The following is a 27,259-nucleotide window of genomic DNA, read 5'->3' as shown; positions in this document are numbered from 1 at the left end:
GCGAGAATTAATTGGCTATTTGGCTGCAACCACAGGCTATATTTATAGCTACGAAATGTTGTACTGGTACTCTACACTGTTGGTACAGACGGAGTATTTGTTCGTTTCCGGACCCGTAAATCGGCCAGGCCGTTTCATCTCTGATAGCTCTCATTTATTAGTTTCTAGCAGTATTTATGACCGATTTTCGTTCGGCGTAAATGTCCCCCTGTGCGTGGCCTGCGCGCTGCAACGATACCGGCCAGGACCACGAAACTCTGCCGTTCGGTGCGTGTGAAGGGTTGATATTTCTTCCTTGTCTGCTGAAATATTTGTTCCATGTAAACTTCGAAAGTAAATGTACTGTGATCGCTACCCCGCTCCTAGTATACCTATCTCCATCTATCTCTCCTCCACAGGAGATGCTCTAACAGAGCTACAGTAATTAAAAAGTGCAGACCGAGAGCGATAGCCGAGAGTGGCAGCTCCTGTTGCGATTGATCGTACTGCCATTATCCAAGAACCAGAAGCCTAGCTAGAGGCTAGAGCTAGCGGAGGGAGGAGGCAACAAATGACGAACAATCAACGCCGCGGCGCGCCACAGAGGCCCCGGCCAGAGCGAGCGGGGCCTAAATCAAATGCGGACGTGCGCGCGGCATGATTTCGGCCTCTGGCCCCCGATCGATCGCGGCAAGAATAATGAGCTCCGTCCTGTACGTGCTGCCGCCCACTGTGCATCGGCAATAAACCACGCGCTCTCTCTGCTGCCCCCGCGCACCGTTCACGTGGGGGACGCCCTGCGCTGGGCGCTCTGGTGCACGCCCTGCCGGCCGGCCGCGCGCACGGGCACGGCACGACGCGAGCCTAGCAGGCTCGCTTCCACTTCCACCCACGTACGGGGACCGCTCTTTTTACTCTGCGCTCCCACTCTGCCGAGTTTTAAGCCAAGTCAGAAAGCCTCAGAGGTGACTTTGCCGTGGTGGGCGCTGCACGTAGTACTTCGGATCCTCTTTCGCCGTCTCGATCGGCTCCTACGTGTTCCCAGCGAGCCAGCTGAGCTAGTGTGATACGATACTCGGTCCTGAATTCTGCCGGCTCAGGCAGCAGCGCTCTCAGATAAGTCTAAGTGTGTGAATATGCTGCAGGCTGCAGGCGCGCGGCGGAAATATTTGTCCCCATGCCTTGTTTGGTTCATTGCCATCAGTGCGCGGACTGTCCGCCGCTGGAAATGGAGAGCGTGTCTGCGTGTGCATATATTTTGGAGCACTATCAATTTCGTTCCGAGGGAATCAATCATCGTCGACGACGCATCTGTGTGCTGTTCAACGCATGCAGTTATTAATGGTCGGCCTGCTGGAGCAGCAGTGCTTCGTGACAAACGCACGCACTGATCAATCCTGAGCAGACGAAATCAGAGCTTTACACTTCACACAAGTACGAACTGTGATGCCTAGACGTGCGCATTTTAATGCTATAGAGCAAACTGATCAGGTATCAATGCGTACTTCTGATGCGAAGGACGCGCCCCCGTCCCGATCCACGATTTAACTGCCGCATTTAACTTGGACCCAACATTAATCGACCGTCCGGACTAGTACTTCGCTCCGCCGATGCTTGTCACCAATATTAAGGTTCAGCAAATAACACAACATCAAAGCTAACCACAGACCATCGCTCCAAAAAAAAAGTTCCAAACAGTAAGAACACGATGCATCGAGCATCATCATCTCGATGATAGTGCCGTTGAATCTAGACACAGCCAGTACGTTGCACGTGCAAGACATCTAAACAAGCATATATAGATAGAGAGGGACATCAAACACATAAGATTCCCGGCTACAAACACAGACGCATAGAAAAACAGAGAAGAAAACTAACACGAGAGAGAAAACAGGACACCTACCTAGCCAGACTGCGCCACTAAGGCACTAACTGCGGCAGTTAGCAGCTGTAGCTAGCGGCAATTTAGGGCGCGCCTCGCCCACCGGCTGCCACGGCACAGAACGATGCGATACGATACGCGAATAAATAGAAGTAGTACAGAACTATACTAGCTAGCTACTGCAACGTATACATACGTAGGTCCGACACACACGTACTGCTGATGAACTGACGGACATAGACGGTACCACCCCGCGGCGTCATATGTCCACGGCGATGTCAGCCGCGGCCACCGGGGGCGCGGCGGCCGGCGGAGCGGCAGCCACGGGGGCAGAGGAGTCTCCAGCACCCCCAGCGCCAGCGGCGAGCGCGAGCAGCATCTGGCGGAGGCCACGGGCGTAGGCGAGAAGGCGATCTATGGAGGGAATAGTCTCCCGGACTTCCTCCTGGGCCTCAAAATCGCGCAGCCAGGCGTGGAACAGCGGGAACGCCTCGGCGTCGACAAGCTGAACTCCGGTCACCTCCTCAAACACCGCCAGCCAATAAGACCCACACCCAAGGACCACGTCCAGGAACCCCACCTCCTGTCCTCCAAAGAACCGCCGCCCCTTAAACGCGCCTTCCCTCAGCTCCGCCTCCAGCAGCGCCAGGTTCTCGTGCACCTGGCGCACGGCGGCCGCCTGCTCCTCCCCCGTGGTCGCGAACACGGCGCCCACGGCCGGGCCCAGCTTGTCGTCCCCGAAGTGGCACCAGAAGCGTGCCACGGCGCGGTCGAAGGGGTCCGCCGGGAGGAGCGGGCGCGTGTCCGGGAAGGCGTCGTCGAGGTAGTGCAGGATGATGGCGGACTCGGCCAGGGCGCGGCCGTCGTGGAGGACGAGCACGGGGACCTTCTTGTGCACCGGGTTCGCGCGGAGCAGAGCCTCGCTCTTGTTGCCCAGGTCCTCCTCCGCGTACTCGAACGAGAGACCCTTGAGCCGCATCGCTAGCTGCACGCGGTGCGTGTACGAGCTCGCCCACGAGCCGAACAGCTTCAGTGGCTTCGCCGCAGCGACATTGCCAGCGTTCTCCGCCGCCGTCTTCTCCATTGCCGGTTAGGTACGAGTCGGTTCGATCTTTGGATGCTCGGACTAATGTGGTGTTTATTTCAGTGATGGGTGGAGTGGGATGATTCTTTGGGGTGTGTGTGTGTGTGTGTGTGGGGCTTGGAGCTTTGGAGGGGGGAGGATTTATATAGACGGAGCAGGGGTCTTAGGTGGGCTCCATGTTTAAGTGAGGTGGACGTGTGGGGCCAAGGTGTCATCCTGGCTGGCCGGTTGGGTTTAGTTTTTTTAGAGGTGGGTGCGTGTGCTGGGCCAGGGAACCCTAGGCGAGGAGACGGCGAGGGATGGGCCGAGCAGGCTTCCACGGCAAGGAAAGGCAAAGGCACACCCCACACTGACCCACACCCGTTGCGCGCTGGCTCGTCGTGGACTTTCTACTCACTGGGAAGTGTGAATCTGCTCGTATCAGGAGGACTAATTTGTTTATCGGGCCGGGGTAAAAAAGTTCTCACGATGCACGACAGAGTATAAAAGAAGTCTTCGCTAGCTTTTGCCTCGCAGCTCTGGTGGATTTGCGTCCGCATTACCGAGTGGTTAAAAAAGAGACGCGGCGACCGAGAACTCTCGACTTGTTCCCCAATGCTTCTCCCGCTAGCTTGCAGCACAATCCGGCCAGGTCGGTAGCGAGCGTCTGACAGTAGTGATCTCTGCAGGATTATATGTGTAGACAGACCCAGCAGCTGGAGTGGAAGAGTGGTCAAACCGTAGCACATAAGAAAGCCCGAGAGCCTGGATCGATGCGCTTGACTAACATGTTTGCACCCAAACTAGAAAGGAATCATGTACTAGCGCGTTTGACCGAAGACCACCTACGCGCTAGAAGAAGCCCGGCCGGCCGGCAAGAAGCATTAATTGTCATTCATCGTTTCATACACGCGTGCATGCATGCAGCATCGTTTGACAGTCGTGGTTGATCGATCGTCCTCCTCTCTCTCGAAGAGAAAAATAAAAAGGAAGAGCTAGAGAGTCACAGTTCTTCGTTTTCGTGCTCGTCTCGACAAAAAAGGAAACTTGATTGGCGTCACGTACATTTCGCCAATGGTTTGTATCGTGCCAGGACTGTTCGTATACAGCAGACAAAAGGGTCCTAGCCAGCATGGGACTGGAGGGGGGCAAAGGAGAGGAGAGGGCGACGGGCCTTTGCATGCGATGGTGAAAAAGCAACAGGAACCGCGGTAAGACGGCACGACCAAAAGTCGCCCCGTTCCTTCGAATTGTTTCTGTCAGCTGCTGCTGCTGCTGCTGCTGCCGCTCCCTATTCTTTTCTTTTCGCTTTTCTTGGCGTGTCGTGGCGGGCGCGATCTATCGATCGACCTGTCACGTAATTTCCGCCAAGATTTTCACGGCACCCACCCTCAGCAGTACTGTCACTGCATCCCCAAAGATACACGCATAGTTGACACGCACTGCTTCCGGCAGAGCACGTACATATTTGCCTGCTGACCCGTCCCTTTGAGGAGCAAACGTACGATTTTGACAGCTCGATCGAAGGGCACGTACGTACGTACGTATAAATACATGCGTAGTAGGATACGCAGGACGATTTTGAGCAACCTATGTCACACGGCCCATGCCGCCCTCCATCATGCCCAGCCATCAGCTATGCCCCGCCCCGTAGCGTCTTACGTAGGTGCTCTGTACGTCGTGTGCTCCATCGGCTCCGCTAGCTACTAGCGCGTATCATATCCCAGTGCTTGGCGAGTAGTGCTGGCTCAGCAAGATCGGCCGCCCGGCTTTACAGTTTGGCCGTGGTCTATCTGTACCAAGTGCGCGTGTACGTAGCTAGTGACAGTGCTGCCATGCTAGGACGATCTTCATGCACCAGTCATACGATTCGATGGAGATTCACGGGGCGGCAGGCACACAGGCACGAACGCAGACAGCAGGTTGTATTTTCGGCCCACACGGGGTTTTCCGATTTTCCAACCTCGGCCTTGCACTTTTACTGCACTTCACCTATAAGGGCCCCAATAAGGAAATATGGAACCTCAGCGTAACGTAGACCTTGCACTTCACCTATAAGGGCCGGCCCAATAAGGTCTACTTTCCTTTTTGTTTGCAACATCTGCAGTTCCCGCTGTAATAGTAACTTTTACTGTTTGCTGCCGTCGAGGGATGAAATATTGCTTATTCGATACGATGCGGTCCTTGTACCTGATTTGTTTGAATGCGGAGGAAACCTCATGTTGCTGGACAGACGAACAACTTCTTCAGTAGGTTGTGAAATGAGTATTTCTTCTTTATTCCGCCATGGGCCTGACTAATGGAAGCTGCAGGCAGGTTTTTGCAAAATTTCCATGCTTTACATTGCAGGCATTGGATGTAGATCGAACGGCTGAAACGCTTTGGATGCAGGGATACATCAGGTTGTGTGGATTCACACGATGCGACGCGTTCTTGTGGCATGTGCTTGTTGTGAGTTATCGATCCTGTCACCGTGAGTTTTTTCTTCCATGATAAACTGTTGGCACAAGTCCTACATCTTTTTCTCCGTGGACTGATGAGAGTGGGGACTCGATGGGAAGAGGGTTGTACCATGAGAGAAGCATGGGAGGTCAACTCGCTTCAAATATGGAACATGGATCTGGCAATGCAACAGAGTTGGGTCTTCATATCGATCCGATCCAAATGAATCGGTCTTTCTATAGAGTTCGATCTTTGCCTATCCTCCAAGAGGATAGCAAGTTCGAAATTCTATCTCAGTAGGACATGGATTCCCGTTACTATGAAGTTCATAAATGAAAATGAAGTAGTTAATGGGAGTGTTACCATTATCTTTTTTTTCTTGTATGTGTTACTAAGAGAAGTAATTTGTACTCATGTTTCGAGGTCTAAAAAAAGGGGTGAAAAGAGAACAGAAATTGTTGAATGGAAATTGAAAAGAAATGTAGTCATGGTTCCTTTGGAAATGGTAAGATCGTTGACGCAAGAACACTTAGAAAGGCAGCCCAAGTTTGATCAGCTTGTCAAGGGGATGTGTGATTGAACCCCTCAATGTATTACTAGATAAGTTGGGTTTTTAAGGGGATGTGGGATTGACGCCCTCAATGAATTACTAGGGATAAAATCCCACAAATTCAGCCCTTCGGAGCATCTCTAGCAAACAGAAAACAGAATATTAGTAGGTTCTTTAAGTACTAATCCCTTAAAATAAGAATCATTCCGACATCTCCAGATGCTCCAGCAGAGGGAGCGACGCCAACAGTCACAAGCCCTCGCTGGCGCCCCCTAAACTGTAACATCCATACATCCAACAGATCCTTAACTGAACTAGGGGTACTACCAATGCCAGAAGAGCAACACATTATCTTCCAGCACACCCTAGCTACTGAGCATTCAAATAAAAGATGATCAATAGTCTTCTGGGCACCACAAAATTCACAATTTGCAGAGCTTACCCAGCCTCGTTTTGCTAAAATATCCCTTGTCAATATGCTATCCTTGCATATTAACCACAGAAATTTTTTAACTTTCAAAGGAATCTTTATTTGCCACAACTGTATATATGGTATTCTGACCTGTTTATCCTTAAGCATATTATAAAGAGATTTAATAGAAAACTTCCCGCTATTAGTTAGTTTCCAAATACATCTATCATGTTCCTCATTTAGACAGACACCTAGACACAACATTCTCAGATGTGTCCACATTTCTAACGTTTGCTCACAAAAGGATCTCCTGAAGCTAATGCATTGCCATTGAGATTTAAAGACTGCAGAAACTGAGATGAGTTGCTTATTAGTTAAGTTATAAAGCCTACGGAACTTTGAACACAGAGGAGCATCCCAATCCAATGTTCTTCCCAAAAACAAGTTCTATCTCCATTACCCACTTGTTTTCTACAACAATTAATGAAAATATTCTTTACTTGCATAAGCCCTTGCCAAAAGTGTGATTGGCCTCTTTTCTGCTCACAAGTGAATAAAAGCTGCTTCTTAATATATTTACTTCTAATCATATCCTGCCAAACCCCATCTTCCTTTTCAAGCTTCCATAACCATTTACATAAAAGCTAATATTCTTAATGTCTAGATCAGTTACACCCAAACCCCCTTGGTCTCTCGGTTGACATATTTCAGGCCAATTAACCAGATGATACTTCTTAATCCCTTGATCCTCTTGCCAAAGGAGTCTAGCTCTAAAAAAGTCAATTCTTTTCATAACACCTTTTGGAATCCTAAAAAAAGAGAGCATATAGCTGGGAGCATTGCTTAAACCAGCCTCCACTAGTGTAAGCCTCCCACCTAGTGATAGAATTTTTCCTTGCCAGCAACTTAATTTACCTTCTACTTTATCCTCCATACTTTTCCAATCACTGTTACTAAGACGTTTATCTTTAATGGGAATACCCAAATATTTAAAAGACATTTTCCCTAATTGACATGTAAAAATCAGAGAGTATTCTTCTTGATTAACCATTGCTTCCCCTAAACAATATACTTCACTTTTATGGAAGTTGATTTTCAAGCCAGTCAAATGTTCAAACATACATAAAATGAATTTTAAATTCCTAGCACTCTCTAGATCATCCTCAAAGCAAAAAATGGTGTCATCAACATATTGTAAGATAATCATACCATCAGCAATTAAATCAGATGCAAGACCCTGAATTAAACCTTGTTCTTGGGCCCATTTGATTAGAATTGCAAGAGTATCAGCAGCTATGTTAAAAAGAATTGGGGATAAAGGATCCCCTTGCCTTAATCCCTTTTTAGTTTTAAAATAAGGACCAATTATGACATTAACCATGATAGCTACTTTACCATCACTAACAATGCTCATTACCCAGTCTATGTATTTAGAAGGAAAACCCTTCATGCCTAGAATATGAAACATGAAAGTCCAATTATTTTATCATAAGCCTTCTCGAAGTCTACCTTGAAAAAGACACCAGATTTCTTATGTCTATGAATATCATCTAGGCATTCATGCAAAAGAACTACGTTATCAAGTATGTATCTGAAAGCAGCCTGAATCTCATCTATCACTTTATCAGCCACTAAGGCAATTCTATTATGCACAGCTTTAGTGAAAATTTTGAACATTACATTCGATAAGCATATAGGTCTAAACATTTGGATCTTATTTGCTCCAGCCCCCTTAGGCAATAAGGTAATAACTCCATAATTAAATCTAGAAAGGTCCAGCATTTTTTTACTAAAATCTTTAAACATTTTTAACAAGTCATGACAAACAATCGGCTAAAATTTCTGATAAAATTCTATGGGGAAACCATCTGGCCCACTCGCTTTATTATGGGCCATACCAAAAACTACCTTCTTAATTTCCTCCAAAGTGAAATCACAACTTAATATTTCTCTATCTTGGTCATTCAGCACACACTCTACCGATTGTGACAAAATAGGTAGTAATTTAACTAGACCAAACAAATCCTTATAAAAGTTAGTAGCATAGACCAGAATATCCTGGTCTCCTTTTATCACCCCTTCATCCTGTTCTAACTGAAATATTTTGTTCTTTCTCTTCCTCCCACTGGCTTTTGCCATGAAATAAGAGGTATTGTTATCTCCTTGCAATAAATCTTTTTCCTTAGACCTTTGCATCCATCTAATCTCATTTTCTCTCACCATGTGATTAAACTCTTGTTAGAGCATTCCTACAATGATAATCCTCTAAAGACAATCCTAGAATTTCACTTTTCCTATCAATTTCTTCAATTTTATCACTAATCACCTTTTTGTTTTTTCTAAAATATCCTTCATAATTAAAATTCTACCCTTTCAACACCTGCCTACCTTTTCTTAATTTTTTCTGGACTATATCTGCTATGGTTTTACCAAAATATCTTTGTCGCCAAACCTTGGCAACCACTTCATATATATCAGGTCTAATTAACCAACTAAGTTCAAAACGAAAAGGCCTATTAATTGAAGGAACAACTTGCCCATTATTTACCACAAGAGGGACATGATCAAAAATGCTCCTCACCAAAGATTTAATAGTTGTTAATGGAAAGGTTCTTTCCCACTCTAAACTAACAAGAACTCTATCTAGCTGCTGCATCAGGGGATTAAACTGATTATTAGACCAAGTGAATCTAGTACCAGCTATTTCTAGTTCCTTCAAACCCCAATGTTCTATGATGGAATTAAACAAAAAGGACCACTTCAAAGATTTACTGGATTTATTTCTTTCACTCCCTTTCCTTACAACATTGAAATCTCCCCCTATCACAATAGGGCAAGTATTATTATTTACCACCTTGACTAATTCAAATAAGAAGCGTTTTTTTATCTCTGACATGCGCAGCACCATACACATTAATTAAATTCCACTTAAAACCAATATCTCTATCCATAACAAACATACTAGTGTAAAACTCCCCTTTTTCTACATCTCCTACCTCAAACTTTTCATCATCCATTCCCATTAGTAAATCACCTAAAGCACCCCTAGAAGGAGTTCAAAACCAAACAAATTTTCTTCTACCAGTGATACTATTTAACCAATCATCAGAAAAGCACCCCTAGAAGGAGCTCAAAACCAAACAAATTTTCTTCTACCAGTGATACTATTTAACCAAGCATCAGAAAAAATTTCTTTCTTAGTTTCTTGTAGGCAAATGAAGTCGAGATGCTCCTCTGTGACTAAACCTTTTAGGAACCTTTCTTTTCAACCTCTCCCAACCCCCTGGCATTCCAAAACAGTCATATCATATAATTTTTGTTGATATATTTCTTCTACTCCTAGTCTTAGGTTTCACACTATACCCTCCAGGTGAACCCTTTTTCTTTTTACGTTCACTGCTACTAAGTGTTAATAAATCACAAGACAATTATCTATCTCCACATCTTCCTCGTCATCCTCATCAGATAAGATTTCCTTAAGTATCTCAGGATCAAAGGAGTTTCTTATCTAATTTAGTCTTATTAGCAAGATATAAATTAAATGATAGAACTGTTTGGATTGTGTCCAAACCCCCGAGATTAAATGATAGGACAAATGGGAGTTCCATTTGGTTGTGTCCAATCCCGTGAGATTAAAAAAAAACCCTCCAGTCCCCCACTCCCGTCGTCCCAGTCTCGTTTTTTCCCCAATGCTGTCCGCCGTCCGCCGCCGCCTCCTCTCCCTCCATATCCGCTACCTCACCGCGACCTTCTCCACCACCACCTCCCACGCTGCCGGCCCCACAGTGTCCTACCTGACATCCACCTGCGGTCTCTCCCCGGCCGCCGCCGCCCGCGCCGCGGGCTCCATCCGCCTTGCCTCCCCGGGACAGGCCGACGCCGTCCTCGACCTCCTCCGCCGGTACGGCTTCTCCGACGCCGACATATCCACCACCGTCGGCGCGTTACCCATCATCCTCGTCTCCGACCCCGCCAAGACGCTCCAGCCTAAGCTCGACTTCCTTGCCTCCGTCGGCATCACCACGCCGCTCCTACCCAAGCTAATCTCGATCAGCCCCAACCTCCTCCACCGCAGCATACAGGGCCACCTCGCCCCGCTCTTCGAGTCCCTCCGCGAGGTTCTCGGCTCCGATGCCCGCGTCGTCGCTGCGCTTCGCCAGATGCCGTTCGTTCTACGTTGCAACCCAAGGACGACCCTCAGCCTCGCGCTCCCGGCGCTTCGAGATGTCCACGGTATGTCCCCGGAGGACGTCTCCAAGCTAGCCGCCCTCGAGCCGGGCATCATCCTGCAGGGCCCAGAGCGCATGGATGAGATTGTCCGGGCCGTGAAGAACGCCGGCGTCGAGCCGGGCCAGCCCATGTTCGTTTACATATTTGCCATCGTTTCCAAGATGAAGATCCCAACATTGGAGAGGAAGATTGCACTCTACCAGAGCCTCGGTTTCGAAAAAAACCATGTCACCTCAATCCTGCGCCGACACCCGGGCGCCATTGGGATGTCGGAGGAGAAGATAAAGAAAAACGTTGGGTTCTTGATCGGCAAGGCGGGGCTGAGCCTAGAAGATATTGTGGCCTATCCCTACATGCTCGTAAGGAACTTCGAGAGCCTTTCCAGGAGGTGCGCGGTCCTGGCCTTGCTGAGGAGGGAAGGGAAACCAGAGGGGTATCATCGGGTGCCTTCTGTGCTCGTGGCCACCATGAAACGGTTCTTGGAGGTGTACGTCCGGCGGCATCAGAACGAGGTCCCTGATGTCGTCCTGGCAATCGACAGCAAGATCCTGTTCGAGGGTTTCAATTTGTTGGAGGAACCACATCTGCTGGGGAAGAAGAGCATCTGACGTCATCAGCCACTGTTAGTAGGATTTGTGAAGATTGTATTGCTCTTGCAACAAGATTGCCAAAGAATATGGTCATCCCAGGTCAGTTTTTTGAATTAATGAGTAATTTTGTGGAGCTGCTTGTTGTTACAAATGAACAAGAAAGCTGGTAGTGTAGAACCCCAAGTGTAGTAACTTGTCACATGCTGACCAATGACCATTCGAAGTTACGATTTCGGTGATCAGAATGTGCAACATCAATTGAAATGAATATTTCTCTCTGACGAGCAAACATTTGAATTCGGTGAGGCCATAGTTTTTCCTCTCTTTTTATTATTTTGCTGTACTGGCACACTCATGGAAATTCATTTCTTGGTTGAGTTTGGTCTCAAGTTGGCAATATGGAACAGGTGGATGAAACTGACGTCCATATTTTCAGTGGGGGCAAAAGTGCATTCATTACGACAAACATTTGTATGAACATGGTGCATTTCGTGTGTTTCTCTCTATTCTACGTAGCATGTGTATATGGCATATCAAGAGTATATTATAGTTGGTATCTAAGATCTGTTTTATTATTATCAAGGAAACAAAAGTAGCATGTGTATATAGCATATCAAGAGTATATTATAGTTGTTATCTAACATCTGTTTTCTTATTATTGAGGAACCAATATTATTGAGGAAACAAAAGTAAGCAAAGTAGCACGTTCCTATTTTATCATAGTTCCCTCAAGGGGGATAAAACAAGAACTTTGAATACTCATAATCACACGCATGTGCTAAAAAATAATTGGTTGCTCATTCCATTATGAGTTATGCACCTGTTCCTCAGTGTTCCCAGAACAATGGCAGGGGTCCTTTCCTCCCCATAACTGAAACGGTAACATGGATGCCCAAGTGTTACATAACAATAAGCAAATTAGACACCAAAATATTCATAGCAATATCATTTTCCATGCTCAAATTCAGGTGGTGAATGGGGCTTGCACTGCTTGTGGAATGGGAAATCTCACCAAGACGGCGTCTGTGGCGGTGCAGCGTGTTTGGGGGCAGTGGAAAGGGTGGAGAAGATGTGATTTCAGTCGATGAGAGTGGCCAGGGTGGTAAGATTGATGTGGGGTGGGGATGGGGGAGGTGGAGGGGGATTGGGGTTTGAATTCATCAGCTGACTTCAGGAAGTTTCAGTAACTTTTTTTTTTTTTGGGGGGGGGGGGGGGGGGCGCGGGGGCGGGGGGGATTGTATGATTGTTTCAGTTTGCTTTGCTGATTCAGTAAGTTTCAGCAAAAACCGATAAAGGATGTATCAGTGTTTGGCCTTTTTTGGTGCAGTGCCTAAGAGAGAGAGTATGTCTCCAGTAAGCTTCAGTAAGTTAGCTTTGCTATTTTACATCTGCTTGTTGCTAAAAGAATTAGATTGGTAAATGAAGTTGGTATGGGCAAGGGAGCTAGCCAAGTTTGAACCAAAACCACGATAAGTCCATTTAGAGAGATGCAATTCTTTTAGGAGGATGATGGCATACCTGCTTCACTCCACTTTGCATTTTATACAGGCGGATGGCATCCCATCGGGTCTCACTAACATGATCTATCGTGTTAGCTTCCTTTTCCCTTTTAGCTTGGTCTTTTGTTCGATACGTGCGAGGCTGCGAATTAAGAATAGAGCAGCTCCTAAAGATGACACAACTCTTCCATCTTCTTTTTATGTGGGATCCACTTTTTAGCTGATGCAAAAGTCAGTTTGTTAGCTGTTCTAATATCTTTCTAAGCTGGTTGATTCTGGTGGTGATTATTTGTACGGCGAAATTGATGAAGATGGTATTATTTCAAGCGATGGTGTTAGTTTCTGTTTTTCTCTTCATTTGAATCAGTGTTTATGTGTTGGGTGGTAAACTGGTGTTGTGTTTCTTTTCTTTTCAGACTTTCTTGAATTCAAAGAAAGACAAAGCCCTGAATGATCCATTATTTGGCTTCTGTTTTAATCTTGATTTTTGTATCTAGGTGTTTAGTTTTCTGCATATAGTGTCAGGTTCTAGGATCTGCAGGCCATGGAAGCTTTGTTCGAGCGCACGTGAGGAGAGATGTTGAAGCCGCCATGAGATGAAGGTGTGCCAGGTGAGATGCCAATGTGCTGGTGCTGTGCGATGCAGCAACGTGAGATGCGGCCGGCAACGTGCGTGGAAGACTTGGAGGTGATGGCCTGCATAGTGTACCGAGTGATTCGGTTGTGGTGCTTGTGCATGAGTTTGTTAGATGCATGAAGTAGTTGGCCAAGTCCTGTGCCGTTGCCTAGTTGGAGAGATTCCAGGAAGGAAGGAGGCGTGGGACGTGGGCTTTGTTAGGGGCATGAGACCCGGTAGGGATTAGTTAGTTTTCTAACGTGTGCATGGCTATTTAAGGCATTGTAATAGGCTTGTTATGGTAACAGAAGGAGAATAGAAAGAGGAGAAAACGTTGGTCCTGTGAGAGGCAGGCCGAACCCAAAATCTTGCCTTCCTTCTGTTCGTGGTGTTGCCAAGAAACGAGAGAGAGGGAGCTGCAGCGACAGAGAAGAAGAACTGGAGTTGCAGATTCCTGCTGCGGCAGAAAACCAGGCTGGAGCTGCGTGAGGCAGCTTGACGAGGAAGAAGAGGAGCAGTGCCGGTCTGCTCCAACAGCTTCTTCAGGCATGATCTAAGGTGTAGTAGATCTATTCGGGGGTAGCTGGTGCTGTTGTGGTTGTTCTTCTCTTTAATTTCGTTTTCCCTTTTTTCGCTGCAACAGGCCGTAAAATCTCTAAAAAGGAACTGCAGCACTTCTTGCAGGGATAGGAATTTCAGTTATCAGGTTTAGCTTCATTTCCCTGCTGCCTTTCCATTTTATGTGGAATTCATTCCCCCCTTTGTGTGTATAAATTTCGTGTTTATGTCTTTTTGCAGCATGAAAAGCACAGGGTTCTTGGGATTGGCAGGTCTGCCTTTAGCAGATTTGACATGAAATATTCCTCTAAGGTGCTGAAAAACTTGACAGCTCATGAAAGGAGTGGCCATGAGCTTCCCCTTCATGTTGTACAGAATCAGATTGCATGCTTTCAGAGTTGTTGGTTTCTTGAATTTTTTCAGATTGTTATGTTGTTTCCATGAATTCTTGAACAACCTGCAAAAAGGGTTTTATAAGACCTTGTATATTCTGTGTTCTCGTTTGCCTTTTTTCGGGTTTTCCTTGTAAACTCCTGGGCTGTCTTTCACGACCCTCTTCGGCAATAAATGGATTGTTATATCTGATTCGTAAAAAAAAAACATGTATATTGAAATAAGGCCTAGTAGTGGAGAGAAAAACAAAATATAATTAAAGAAAACTGAAGTAGCCATGTCAAGCTCAATGTTGTCAAATATTTCTGTTGTTCATGAATTCTCCTCATGTTCTTCAGTTGTCATTTTTGGTAGGTTCTTCATCTGTATTAAGATGAGACGTGGGATAAAATGAGTTACAATGCATAAAGCAATCAGTTCTTAAGTCAGGTTATATGTAAACTACAGCAAGAAAGATGGACACAGAATTTAAAGTGTTGGTATCAGTTTTGTTCATGAGTCTATCTCAGTTTTGATACACATGTATTTTGTATTGCCATTCAGCCTATATTTTTGGTTTGCTGGTCAGCGTCGCAGAAGGCAAAAGATTGTTCAGTCTTGTCATTATCAGTCGGTCATTATCAGTTTCAGTCTTCTATTTCAGTGTTCTATCCTTCTAATTTTGTTCAGTAATCTAGTGTAAATTCAGTCTTTAATTTCAGCGGATTAGCATATTAGCAGAATGTTCAGTTTAGTCTTGTAGTTTGTCTATTTTCTTCTGGTTGTTTTGATTAACATCTTCTTTTGGTTGTTTTGATATCTTCCTCGGTTTCAGTATCTTTAACTCTCTTCTCAGCCTCTTTAAGTGTCTTGTCAGTCTTAGTTCGTTATCAAAATTTGTTGTTCCCTTTTTAATTCAGATAGTGTCTCCTAGCTGAGTGTGAAAATTTCAGTGTCTTCTTCAGTTTTACATTGAAATGATAAACTCATAGAGATGCTCAACAAATTTCAGTGTCTTCTTCATTTTCAGTTTCTGAGAATTCTGTCTGTCCTTTTCTCATTCCTTCTAAGTGCATTTAACTCAAAGAAATGCTAAACTCCCCTGTTTAAACACATTGAGGGACCCTGTGATCTAGTGTTAATTTCAGTATATTGTTCATCAATCTTTTACCTTCTTTTATTTTAACTTTTCAGTTAAGTTCCATCTACTGTGAATCCACCAGCGGCCAGGCCGTTCTTTCAGGACTTAATCATGCTGCAATTTTTACCTGTGTTTTCTCTTGTGAAAAAAATAGGATAGTAGAAACAAGTGATGATTTGTTTATGATTTGTTTAACCTTTTTAGCAAAAAAAAGCACCCCTTGAAATGGTAGTGGTGCCTCTTTACTTCTGTAGTTCTGCGGTGCAAAAATTGTTTCTGAAGCTTTTTTGCTAGGGAACTCTTAAGCTTGAGCTCAAAGTAAATTACTCGCAACAAGCTCGTATGCTAGGGAACTCTTTAAGCTTGAGCTCAAAGTAAATTACTCGCAACAAGCTCGTATGCTAAAGTTTCATTTCCATTCTTCTGTGTTGAACTAACCTGCATCATATACGGGATAGAACATGCAAAACAAAGAATAATCAGGGGAAAACTTTGCGTATTTCAGGAGCTACAAACTACTGACCGTGCAGATGGCATGTACAACTTGAATACTGGGTGCATCACTACAGAACTCAGGAATGCCCTCTCTATTTCCTGCTACGCATTTCTTCTGAGCAAGAGCAAGCACATGGCATACTCAATCACTGCTGTTATCACAAGCCCGTGTGATCCTGCCATCACTTGTGTGCCCAAACTCATCCAGGAACGACCATCCTTGTTTGCCGGGGACAATTGTGCTGAGGTAAGAACATTTGGTGACGGTTCAACAGAGCTCGTTTTCCAGCTTTTCTAAATGACCGAAGAGAAAGCGTGGCACCTCGGCTGCTGTATGTGTAGGAATTATGTGTGTCCTGCAACTACTTTCCATTTGGAAATAGTACCCCGTGGAATAGATCTGATGCTGGTACTTCCTCCACGAAGAAAACAATGTACTCAGGCAGGCATTTTCATGCCCCAGATGTGTTGGTACTTCCTCCATGAAGTTGACGCATTTTCAAACAAGCGGCCGTAGACACCAATGGAGACAGATGTGGTACTCCAATGCTGTCCGCCGGTTACACCAAACCCCTCGACCGCAGTGCACGGTCTTTCCCCCGTCCCGAGTCTCGTTCCCCAATGCTGTCCGCCGTCCGCCGCCGCATCCGCCACCTCACCGCAGCCTTCTCCACCTCCCGCGCTGCCGACGCCACGGTGTCCTACCTGATATCCGCATGCTATCTCTCCCCGGCCGCCGCCGCCCGCGCCGCGGACACCATCCACCTTGCCTCCCCGGGCTTCACCACGCAGGGCAACGCGGTCCTCGACCTCCTCCGCCGGTACGGCTTCTCCGAAGCCCACATATCCGCCACCGTCCGCAAGTTCCCCAAAATCCTCGTCTCCGACGCCGCCAAGACGCTCCAGCCCAAGCTTGATTTCCTCGCCTCCGTCGGCATCACCGCGCCGCTCCTACCCAAGCTCATCTCCCTCAACCCCGCCCTACTCCACCGCAGCATCCAGGGCCACCTCGCCCCGCTCTTCGAGTCCCTCCGCGAGGTCCTCGGCTCCGATGCCCGCGTCCTCACCGCGATTCGCCAGATGCCCTTCGTTCTCCGCTGCGCCCCCAAGACCACCCTCAGCCTCGCGCTCCCCGCGCTCCGCGATGTCCACGGTTTGTCCCCGGAGGACGTCTCCAAGCTAGTCGCCTTCCATCCTGGCGTCATCCTGCTCGTCCCTGAACGCGTGGACGAGATCGTCCGGGCCGTAAAGAGTACCACTGGCGTCCAGCCGGGTCACCCCAAGTTCGTCTGCATCTTTGCCATCCTTTCCAAGATGAAGACACCAATAATTGAGAGCAAGATTGCACTCTACCAGAGCCTCGGTTTTGAAAAGGACATAGTCACCGCTATGCTGCGACGGTACCCATTGTCGCTAGCAATCTCCAAAGAGAAGATAATTGAAAACGTTGAGTTCTTGGTCATCAAGGCAGGGCTGAGCCTGGAAGATATCGTGTCCTACCCATCTTTGCTCACTCATAGCATCGAGACCCATTCTAAGAAGTGTGCGGTGCTCACCTTGTTGAGGAGGGAAGGGGAGCCAGAGGGGCATCATCGGGTGGCCGTGGTGCTCAAGGCTACCGCGAAACGGTTCTTGGAGGTGTACGTTAGGAGGCACCAGGACAAGATCCCTGATGTCGCCTTGGCTATGGACGGCAAGATCCCGTTCAAGGGCTTCAATGTGTTGAAGAAACCGGAAGAAGAACCTCTGATGTCATCAGCCTCTGTTCGTTAGGATTTGTGAAGATTGTCTTGCTCTTGCAACAAGATTGCCAACAAATATGGTCATGCCAGGTCAGTTTACTGAACTATGATTAAGAATTTTGTGGAGCTGTTTTTTGTTACGAATGTATTGTAGAACCCCATCAAATTGTATTAGCAGCAAACTTGTCTTATGTTGACCGATGACCATTCAAAGTTGCGATTTTGCTATACTTGCACTATACTCATGGAAATGCATTGCTTGCTTGAGTTGACTTTGAGTGGCCAATATGGAATAGTGGATGAAATCGCATCCACGTTTGGAAAACAGGGGCAAAAGTGCACCCAGTATCACTCACGAAAAAGCATCTATAATAACATGGCACATTTTTTGTATCTCTCTATTCGATGTAGTACATGCCAAAACATATTATTGAGTTGGTATCTAACATTTGCTTTCTTATATGTATTGAGGAAATAAAAGAAAGCGATGTACTCCCTCCGACCCATATTACTTGTCTCAAATTTGCCCAAATATGGATGTATCTCTGTTTAAAAGGCGTCTAGATACATGTAATATTTCGACAAGTAATATGGGTCGGAGGGAGTACTTTCCTCTTTTAACATAGCTCAGTCAAGTAGAACAAAATAAAGAAGTTTGAATGCTCAGCAGCATACGCCTGCGCTAAACTGAAACAGTTGGTAACTTATTCAATTATGAAGTATGCATCTCTTTCTGATTGAGCTTGCAGAACAATGGTGGGGTGTCCTCCTCATACCTGAAATGAAAGTTGAACAGAAGGCCAACTTTACATAAAAAAATAGGCAAATTGGACACCAAAACATTCACAACAACTTCATATTCCATGCTCAAGTTCAGCTTAGTGAATGGGGCTTACACTGCTTGTGGGATGGGAAATCTCACCAAGATGGTGACTGCAGCGGTGAAGTTTGTTCTGGAATGGTGGAAATGCACACTGGCCAGAAGGAAATGGAGTGGCGCAGGCGCAGCCTGATGCTGGTGGCCATGGGCGTGTGGACAGAGCAGGGTATTGGCCTCAGGTCATGGACTCATGGTATAAAACTGGGACATAAGATTGCTATTCGTTCTGATTTGTTCGTTTGATTATTTCTGATACGGAAGGGAGAAAAGCTGAGAACCAAAACACTTGGTATGACCTGGGTGTCTTTGTGGATATGCATCAATTCACACTCAAGGGAACACGAGTGACAAGGGAAGTTAGATGTCCTTCTGAAGTAGCCATCTAGCCCAGGCCAGCCAGACAAGAAGCCAGGACTGGTGCTCTCGAGTAAATAAACCAGTCAGTTTACTGATGAAGCAGAAATCATCAACACGAAGGGGAAGACGGCAGCTAATCCTGAGTGGATCTTATGCACACCAGTAGTGCTTGGTGCCTGGAAGTTTAGCAGATCTATATGTGGACATCGCTAAGTCTTAACATGTCGAGCTCTAGTTATGGTGCTACTGGTCCCCGTAATTAGAGTATGCCATGTCAGCTAGTTATCTATAGTTTGAAATTCCGTGACTAATTCAAACCGGCGGTGCAAGCTAACAAATGATTTAGTTTACTTCCAAAGATTTGATTCCTAATTCGTCGTGGCCGAACCAAGGATTTGAAGTAAGATTCAGCCAAAAAAGGTATACAGGAACCAATGCGGTGGACAATTTGCACCAGATACATTCTGTGGATTGGTAAAAGGCACGGTAGCTTAGCCTGCAACACTGTTAGGATCAGAATACTGATGGGCAATGACACTCCACAAAAGGGCAGGGCAATCTGTTAGGTGCAAATGCAACCAAACTCTCCCAGTCAGGGTTTCCAAAAGCAGAATGGGCACTACCAAATCCTCACGGAAAGATCCTAAGCAGTTGGGCTGACCAACTCTTCAGAATTTTAGGAGCTTGCTTTGAGAAGTATGGAGTGGCTCGTGAACACCTTAATTGGTACAAAATGTCAACTCCACTAAGTTAATTACTTGCTACCTGGTGTCGCTCTGCCCATATGAATACATGCTTTACAGTGCAATTTCGATAAAAGTACTTATGTATTACCAAGTTTGTAAGTCATCTATCCAGTAAATGTGCATGAAGGTATCTATTTTACACGGTTGGGTTTGGTCTTTCTGAACTTGAAGCATCAAAATTTACCTCAGACTTATGGATGGATCATGTGCACGCGAAATGGAAGGCCGGCCAATACCGACGAACAGCTATGCTCCCCTGAAGCCCAGATGGACAAGAAGGAAATCTTGGTAAACTACATTGTAGTAACTGGCTTCTGTATATTGTGTGTACCTGTCTGTCTGCATGTGAAGCACAGCTTTAAGTCAGATTAAAGTAACAAATTGAATACTCCTTCTGATCCATATCAATTGTCTAAATATTTCATGTATCTAGACATTTTTTAGACATAAATACATCCACATTTGGGAAAAATTGAGACAATTGATATGGATCGGAGGGAGTACATGGTTACCACCTCCATGAACGGGGAATCCATATACATGGTTACCACCTCCATTACTTATCTAGTTTCCCACCCCTTCCTAGCCTGGTGTAATTTTGTTATTCAGGATGGAGATGTGCTACAAAGACGAGGATTTTGCGGTTTTGCCACATACACGCCGGTGTATAAGTGCTACTAGAATCGATCAACCATCGTATTAACTGAAAGTTGTTGTATGTTACAAAGTGTTGTTGTTCTCGACAACAATTAGAGTAAGGGGTGTCAAAAGTCAATGACACAAGAACGTAAAAGTAGGGCATGTACGTCGGCCTTATAGCGAAAATCGTCGTACACTTGGACAAGTTGACACGTCGATATTTTTTGAATAGGTTCGGTCGATCCTACGGGTACGACCTAGTCCTATGTTAGGAGAGGCTTCGAGAAAATCGTTAGCCAAAGTGTTTCGGGTCGATCGAGGCTCCCCGAATCATTTAGCGAGAGGTCGAAAGGGGCCGCCTTGTACTTGGGCCGAGCGAGACTTCCTAAGTAGCGAGGTCGAGATACCCTTAGGACTCTAATCCGATTCTCTGTCCTTCGGGCTCGGGCCGAACGAGGCTTGCCGAGATCCCGAAACTAGAGCTCCTCTCAAAGAGACTCTCTAGCTCTCTCTCCTTGAGTTTATTCAAGTGAGAGTGAATGTTACATGCCCCCATGAGGGGTATTTATAGCCTAGGGGTACATGACAAAAGACCATGGCTATCCTTGAGGGATAGGTAGGGGCAAAATGATAAAAGTAGCTTCTTGGTCCGTATCTTTTGTGTGCACCAAGTGGAAAAAGTGGGGGTTGGTCTATGGTCCACCATGGACCAAGGGTCTCCTCCTCACACCTTTCTTGCTCCCTACTCAATCTCAATTCTCCCTTTGACCATGGCATGGGAGGCTTGACTTGTTGACTTGTCTTCCTTTGCCATGTAGGATTGACCACGCCAAGTTGGCGCCTTGACTCGTGGTGAGAAATGTTGACTTAGTCGTCGCCACGTAGGATTTACGACCTAGCTCATATAAGGGTTTTATTTTACTACAACAGTAGTCCCCTTGAGCAGGAAGCATTGTGAATGCCTTCAGGTCTACCTTCATGAGAGACTCCTGAGTTCTTTCCTTGTGAGAGGCTGAGGTATTTTCGTAGCTTTCTTGCAAAAAAGGTGTCTTGGAGGCGTTCCGGGGAAATTCCGTGCCTTTGGCGATATTCTTTGTAAGAAAATCGGATTTCAGGGGGTATTTAGCAAAAACCGAGACCCTAGGGGCCTCTCTGCGAGAAAACCGGTGTCCCGAAGGACTAGTTTGCAAAAATCAGGGACCCCGAGGGTCTCCCCGAAATTCCTGAGGACTCATCCGTAATTTCCCTGAGGTTTTTGGCTTCTTTGCAACTTTTCTGAACCCAGTCGGCCGCGTGGGCCAGCTGGGCCGCCACGCACGCACGGGCGCAAACTGGGCCCGTGCCTGGGCCGTCTTCAGGTCAGCAGGCTTCCTTCCCTTTCTTCTTTCCTTTTTTTTTTACCTGGGCTGATTTTGGGCCGCTTTCGGGCTGCGGCCCAGCCGGGCCCGGTACCGGTTCGCTGGACGTTATGGAGATCCGACGGCTGAAGGGGGCACCCAGCCCTAGATTCGACAGCCAGGAGATCGTCTTCCTCCTCAGTACGGGGGAGGAGGGACCGTTGCTTCTTTTTGCTTTCGCAGGCGGCGGTCGTCACCACTGGTGATGCTGGCGCGGTCGGGATGTCGGGCCCGCGAGGGAGGCGGCCTCCTACGGCCAGGCTAGCCCCCTTTTGGGGAAAGGGGATGCTCCCCTTGCCCATTCTTCCTCCTATCTTGTCTTGTTGCACTGTGACCAAGGACGGCGAGGTGTCGACCTCGGGTTGGCCAGCCCGGACGCCAAGGACGCCCTTGAGGCCTATAAAATGGAACCAGGGGCTCATGGGGGAGCTCCACATCGGTCTTGTTTGATCTTTCGGCGCCGAAGCCTCGTTCGACGGCGCCCGAAATTTCTTCAGGACTTGGTGTTCTAGGGCGCCTTGTAGGGGCGTTAGCTTCTTCTTGGTCGCAACGGAGGTGGTCTTGGCAGCCAAGGAGCCACCGCGGAGGCTCGTCGTCGTTGAGGCTTCGTTGTTGCGGTGCGCACGCGAAGCCGCTCGGAGCGAGGTGTAGGTCGTGCCTTCAAGTCTTCCCGGGAGACCACCGCCGCCAGCCAAGCCTTCCCTGCTCGTGTGAAGGTGAGAGGGGTGACACCACGTTGGTCGTGGCACGTTTGGGCTTCGGTAGTCCCTTCGGGCATTTTGTCGAGCGCCTTTGGTGCGAGTCGTGGCTGTCTTCGAGCGACGGAGCTTCGGGGTGCCTGGTGCGATGGGCATGGTAAGGACGTGGGCAGGGCGCGCCGGTGCTTCGTCACGGGTCGTGCCTGCCTGCCGTGCATGCTCCGGACGCGGGCGACGCGCACGGGGCCGAGCTTGGAGTTGGCTGGCATGACGTGGGAGTGCGGGCGCGAGCGTCGTGTTGCCAGGGCGCGCGTGGGGCGGCCATACGCGCACTCGGCGCAGGCACAGCGCACGGGAGCGCGCGCTCAGGGGCATGGGCGCGCGTAGTGCAGCGCGGGGGCGGGCATCGTGTGACTGGGGCGCGCGTGGAGCGGCGCGGGTGCGCACGGGCGTGCAAGTCTCGCGCGGCAAGGCGTGGATGCACGCAGCGCGATGCGCGGGTGCGCGAGCGGCGTGCGGCATTATGCCGAACACCTGGAGGGCGTGGGGATAGTTCGCCCACCCAGTGCTTTCCCTTTTCCTTTTCCTTTTTTTTTATCAGCGGCTTGCGGATGGGCCGAGGAGCTGGTGGGCTGGAGGCCCGTGGAGCCTGGGTTCCCCCTGTCCTTTTTTCTTTCTTGCGCGCGGGCAGGCTGAGGCCTTCGGCCCGAGAGGCTTGGCCTCTCTTTTTTTTATCCACATGGGCCAAGCGGCCCAGGGAGCTTGGCTCCCCTTTTTTTTTGCTTGCTAGTCTCTTTGAGATTTTCCCGCATTCCTACTAAACGTTGTCGAATTTTTGTTCGTGTAGGCGAGATGGCGGGACCCGATGCCGAGCCCGCGACCGAGAGGGGGCCTTCCAAGGGTTCCGCGGCGGACCGTGCAGCGAACCGACTGTCGAGGAAGAAGAAGGTCGCCTTCCGCCCGCGTGGTGATCTCCGGTGGTCCCAATGGCTCCGATGGAGGGCGGTTGGGCTCACGACTACCTTCTCCCGTCTTCGACGAGTCCCGAGGACCTTGTTCAGCTGGAGGAGGCGGGATAGTTCCCCAAGGGGGACGGTATCTTGCCCGATGGTGAGGACTTCAGACTCGACCACAAGCGGCGCCTAGGGTGCATTGTGGTGTTTTCGGCTTGGTTCCACGCCGGCCTGTGTGTGCCCGTCCACCCCTTCTTGCTGGAGTTCCTGGAGACGTACGGCATCGAGTTAGCTTAGCTTCATCCTTCGGCGATCGTGAGGTTGAACGTGTTTTGCTGGCTGTGCGAGACGGCACTTCACGAGGAGCCTTCGATGAGGTTGCTGCTGTTCTATTTCACCGTGGAGGTGAGAGAGTCGCTCACTCCTGACGGCTTTACCCTCGCCTTTGGTTCAGTGAACCTGAGGCTTCGTTCCGGCTTTGGAGACAACTTTCTGCTCATGCCGGGGAGGAGCACGGTGAAGTTGTTTGACAAGTGGGAGTCCCAGTGGTTTTTCCTTCGGGCTTCGAGGACACGTCTTCAACACACGGGTGATCTTCCTCGACACTCGGGGGTTGGAGGCCTCAAGGAGGCGCCTCACCCTGGCGAGCCTCGGTCAACTGACCTTTGGAAGGTGATCAAGATCAAGGAGGTGTCCGCCGAGAGGAGCTTTTGTGACCTTATGGAGGAGATTGTGATGGCAGGGCGCTTCATGATGAGGAGCCGTCCGAGGTCCGAGCTTGGGATTCCACGGGCTTTCCGTCCTCCGCAGTTCGTCATCGCGCGTGAGTACCGTTCCCTTTTTCCCTTCGGGCTGTGATTCTTTTTCCCTTGCGATGGTACTTAACAACTTTGGCTTGTCTCTTTCCAGCGACGTTTTCCGAGGAGAGGGCGGCGCGGTGGGCCGTGCAGCAGATAGGTCCGTACGGCGTGCTGGAGCACCGTGGCTACGAGACCAAGATCAGCGGCGGGGGATGTCACAACATCATCGCGAAGTGCTTCGGAAAGATGGTGCCAATGCGATAGGATCCGAAGTTCGGGCGCCTCCTTCGAGTGGGCGATCGCCACTCTTGCTTGGCGACACCGTCGATGTTGGCGGTAGGGTCCAAGTTGCGGGACACTTGCGGGAAGGTGAAGACGGGAACGTCGGTGTTGGGCCTGGCGGTGCATGTTGCGCTGGTGCCCAAGATACCTCGTCCGACGAGTGGATGCAAGAGGAGGCTCCCCCGGACTCCTTCTCATTCTTACGACTACGCCTCGGCAGATTCGGCGGATCCCATCGTCGGTGAGTCGAGGTCCCCTCTGAGAGTGGCCTTGGACTCGCGAGACAGGGCTTCGGCTACGGAGCGACTCGTTGGTGGAGTTGTCGACCGGAGCCAGCGGTGCGGGTGTCCCGGTGTTCTCCATCGGTCGCGAGCGTCTCGAGGTGGAGGCTCCTACCTCGGGTAAGTGCCTTTCTCTTTGGTTGTGTCTCTCTCCTTTGAAGATTCTAACATGATTTCCCTTGTTTGCTTTCAGGTGCGAGGGTCGCGGTTCCTGAGGTTCCCGAGGGCGAGCCCTCGACTCAAGCGAGGGACGGAGAGCTTCCGACGACCGAGGATGGGGTGAGAGACCCTCTCGTGACACTGGAGCTGGTGAGCATCCGTGACATGTTTCCCTCGGTCCTTCGGTTTTGCTTTTGGGCTAACTCCGTCTTCTTTGTAGGTGAGGGGTTTGGTTGAGGCCCTGGTCGAGGGCACTCCTCAAGACTCAGGTGGGGGCGCTTTCCGCCGCTTTGGACGTGGAGATTTCCAAGTCTACTCTTGCCTTGAGCGAGTTGGCTTCGGAGAGGGTGCGGCACGCGAGGCCGTGGAGGCTGAGCTTTCCCGCGTTTCGGCGGAGCTTGCGGCCATGGAGACCAAGGCTCGGCTCGTTGAGGAGCATCAGGCGGACGAGATTGCGAAGACTCGTCGAGTTGAGGAGGACTTGGTGGTGGCCAACCTTGATAGGGAGCACGCTCGAGCGGAGGCCGCTTCCCTCAAGGTGGAGTTGGCTGCAGCGAGTGACGGCCCGATGCTCGCTCCTCGTGCTCGCCTCCTCCGGATTGTCGTCCCGAGGTGGTTTCGCTTTTACTTGCTCAGGCCACCGAGATTCGGGAGACGATGATTTGCTTGAGGAGCTCACCCTTAGGGTTGCCGGCGGTGACCAAAACAAGCGGCGGCGTCCCTGCGGCTCCTGCGAGGAATTGGGCGGTGTGGGCGCGAGGAGACGGGGAAGCAAGAGGGGGAAAAGAACGGGGAGGGCAGGGGCTTTATAGGGACGCGCTCAGGGCACTTCGGGAGGGCCGGGTTAAGCGGGGCGGCGATGGCGCGCGGCGGGGAGTCCGGCGCGGACTCGGCGGGCGCTTTCCATCGGGGACGAACACCCTGACAGGTGGGCCCCACCTGTCAGCGGCTCAGCGCGCGCGGGCAGCCGGGCTGGTCTGGCTTGGTCGGTTCGCGCGGAACTGGGCCGGTTCGGCCCAAAACGGCCGGGCCGGTCCGGTTTTCTCCTTTTTTTTCTTTTAGCCTTTTCTTTTTCCCTTTTTCTTATTTCTTTGATATCTTTTGATTTTGAACTCCAAATTGGCCCAAATAAATTCCAAAAAATTTGTAAAATCATGTTTTATCATGATTCAACTTTCGGGAGTAATTTTCCCCTCAAAATAAAATATATAAAAATACATTTGCCCTATAAATGCTTTTAGGGCTATATAACTATTTAAATAAAATAGTTTTTCAACTCCAAATAATTATCCAAAAATTATGGGATAGCTTATTTATGTAATAAACCCTATTGGTTTGAAGATCCAAAGCTCAAATGGGTGAAAACCCTAGGGTTTAAATTGAAATAAAATCTTTTAAAGCCTTTTTGAGATTCAAATTTGAATTCAAATATGCAAAAGTGGCATGATGCTCATGGATGCAATGCAGATGTAGAGATTTGAAATTTTGGGATGTTACAGTGACGGTGAGGCGTGAGCCTTGTCGCCCTCGGAGGTGGTGATCTACCTCAGTTGCTTACTTATGCGATGTTGCATAACTCCACTTTACTTAGCCTCATGGCTAGCATGTTTAGGCTTTTGGTCGTAGAGGTTTAAGGCAGCTTTTTTGTTGTGTTTCATGCTTTACTATGTAGTCAACATTTTCGGAAATGTTAACTTAGCTCAGCATGTATTTCTCATGTTTCACCATGTAGTCGACATTATCGGAAATGTTAACTTGTCTCAACATGTGTTTCTCGGAGTACTATATTTACTTCTTGTGAAGTACTAGATTTCCTCAGTTTATACAGCTCGCGATCGTTCGCTATGATTACACTTTCGTGTTATCAATTGCTGTCGCCGTTGGGATATGACTTGGCTTCGGTGCCTTAGGTCATGGTTACGAGCCATGGATCCTAGTACCCTTGTGAGGGTCGCTATCAATATGCCGGTAGTGATCTGGACATTTCGACCTGCCGTTCGGGAAATTTCATGCGAAATTTTCCCTCTTCGTACTTGAGGAAGCTATGCTTTCCCGCGATTATTATGGAGCCTTAACCCGGTTACTATCATGCAGGCCCGTGCGCGACGTCTCGCATACGGGTAGCATGGTTCTCCGCGGTAAGTAAGCTCATGCATAACTCGCTTATTTACGGTTCCCCTTAAATGTGTGTTAAGGAGCTTCCGGCCCTCGAGTGACTTAGTTCTACTTGGTGGATGGCCTCGGGGCATGCTAGGATGCACCAAGGAACGAGTCGTTTAGTGGCGACCTATGTCCGTGGACATTTTTTAGAGGATGCTCGGGCCAACGGTGGCCTTTCCGCATTCCTCGGTGAGCGGCAAAGGGGCAGCGGCTCTTTTACGACGATGAGTCGTGTGAGTGTCTCGTGTCACTCTTAATTTTTTCTCAAGTACTTGCTTTATTGATCCTTGCTTTCTTGTCTTAAGGTACGGCCCGAGGGGCACTTACAAGCCTTA

General features: G+C 48.5%; 3 protein-coding genes and 1 long non-coding RNA gene across 4 annotated transcripts; 3 read left to right on the top strand and 1 right to left on the bottom strand.

Moving 5' to 3' along the window:
* Window positions 1-1,746: 1,746 nt before the first annotated feature.
* Window positions 1,747-3,062, bottom strand: LOC100835328 (glutathione transferase GST 23). Its single transcript, XM_003568405.3, has one exon. The coding sequence runs from the start codon at window positions 2,943-2,945 to the stop codon at window positions 2,121-2,123; it is 825 nt and encodes a 274-aa protein (XP_003568453.1). The 5' UTR covers window positions 2,946-3,062; the 3' UTR covers window positions 1,747-2,120.
* Window positions 3,063-9,950: 6,888 nt separating this feature from the next.
* On the top strand, window positions 9,951-17,792 carry LOC100840205. Its single transcript, XM_024458790.1, has 4 exons — window positions 9,951-11,163; window positions 14,063-14,134; window positions 15,841-16,077; window positions 16,323-17,792. Exons 1-4 carry the CDS (start codon window positions 10,018-10,020, stop codon window positions 17,601-17,603), a joined length of 2,736 nt encoding a protein of 911 aa, XP_024314558.1. The 5' UTR covers window positions 9,951-10,017; the 3' UTR covers window positions 17,604-17,792.
* Window positions 12,364-14,405, top strand: LOC104582658. The gene is made up of 3 exons (XR_730527.3): window positions 12,364-13,822; window positions 13,908-13,970; window positions 14,063-14,405. It is a non-coding gene; the product is annotated as an uncharacterized LOC104582658 (long non-coding RNA).
* Window positions 17,793-23,614: 5,822 nt separating the features above from the next.
* Window positions 23,615-25,861, top strand: LOC112270724. The gene is made up of 5 exons (XM_024458789.1): window positions 23,615-24,065; window positions 24,152-24,291; window positions 24,590-24,725; window positions 24,799-24,914; window positions 24,985-25,861. The coding sequence occupies exons 1-5, from the start codon at window positions 23,615-23,617 to the stop codon at window positions 25,423-25,425; spliced, it is 1,284 nt and encodes a 427-aa protein (XP_024314557.1). The 3' UTR covers window positions 25,426-25,861.
* The last annotated feature ends 1,398 nt before the right edge of the window (window positions 25,862-27,259 follow it).

This window comes from Brachypodium distachyon, chromosome 2 (genome assembly GCF_000005505.3).
Source record: "Brachypodium distachyon strain Bd21 chromosome 2, Brachypodium_distachyon_v3.0, whole genome shotgun sequence".
Classification (NCBI taxonomy): Eukaryota; Viridiplantae; Streptophyta; class Magnoliopsida; order Poales; family Poaceae; genus Brachypodium; species Brachypodium distachyon.
This window is presented reverse-complemented; position numbering and strand designations above follow the sequence as displayed.

Coding starts and splice junctions, on each gene's coding strand:
- LOC100835328 (XM_003568405.3), bottom strand. CDS start 2,945: ATGGAGAAGACGGCGGCGGAGAACGCTGGCAATGTCGCTGCGGCGAAG.
- LOC100840205 (XM_024458790.1), top strand. CDS start 10,018: ATGCTGTCCGCCGTCCGCCGCCGCCTCCTCTCCCTCCATATCCGCTAC. Junction 14,135..15,840: donor ACATGAAATATTCCTCTAAG/GTGCTGAAAAAC, acceptor TGCGTATTTCAG/GAGCTACAAACTACTGACCG. Junction 16,078..16,322: donor CCGGGGACAATTGTGCTGAG/GTAAGAACATTT, acceptor CCATGAAGTTGA/CGCATTTTCAAACAAGCGGC.
- LOC112270724 (XM_024458789.1), top strand. CDS start 23,615: ATGAGGTTGCTGCTGTTCTATTTCACCGTGGAGGTGAGAGAGTCGCTC. Junction 24,292..24,589: donor CGAAGTGCTTCGGAAAGATG/GTGCCAATGCGA, acceptor CCCCTCTGAGAG/TGGCCTTGGACTCGCGAGAC. Junction 24,915..24,984: donor CTCTCGTGACACTGGAGCTG/GTGAGCATCCGT, acceptor TCTTCTTTGTAG/GTGAGGGGTTTGGTTGAGGC.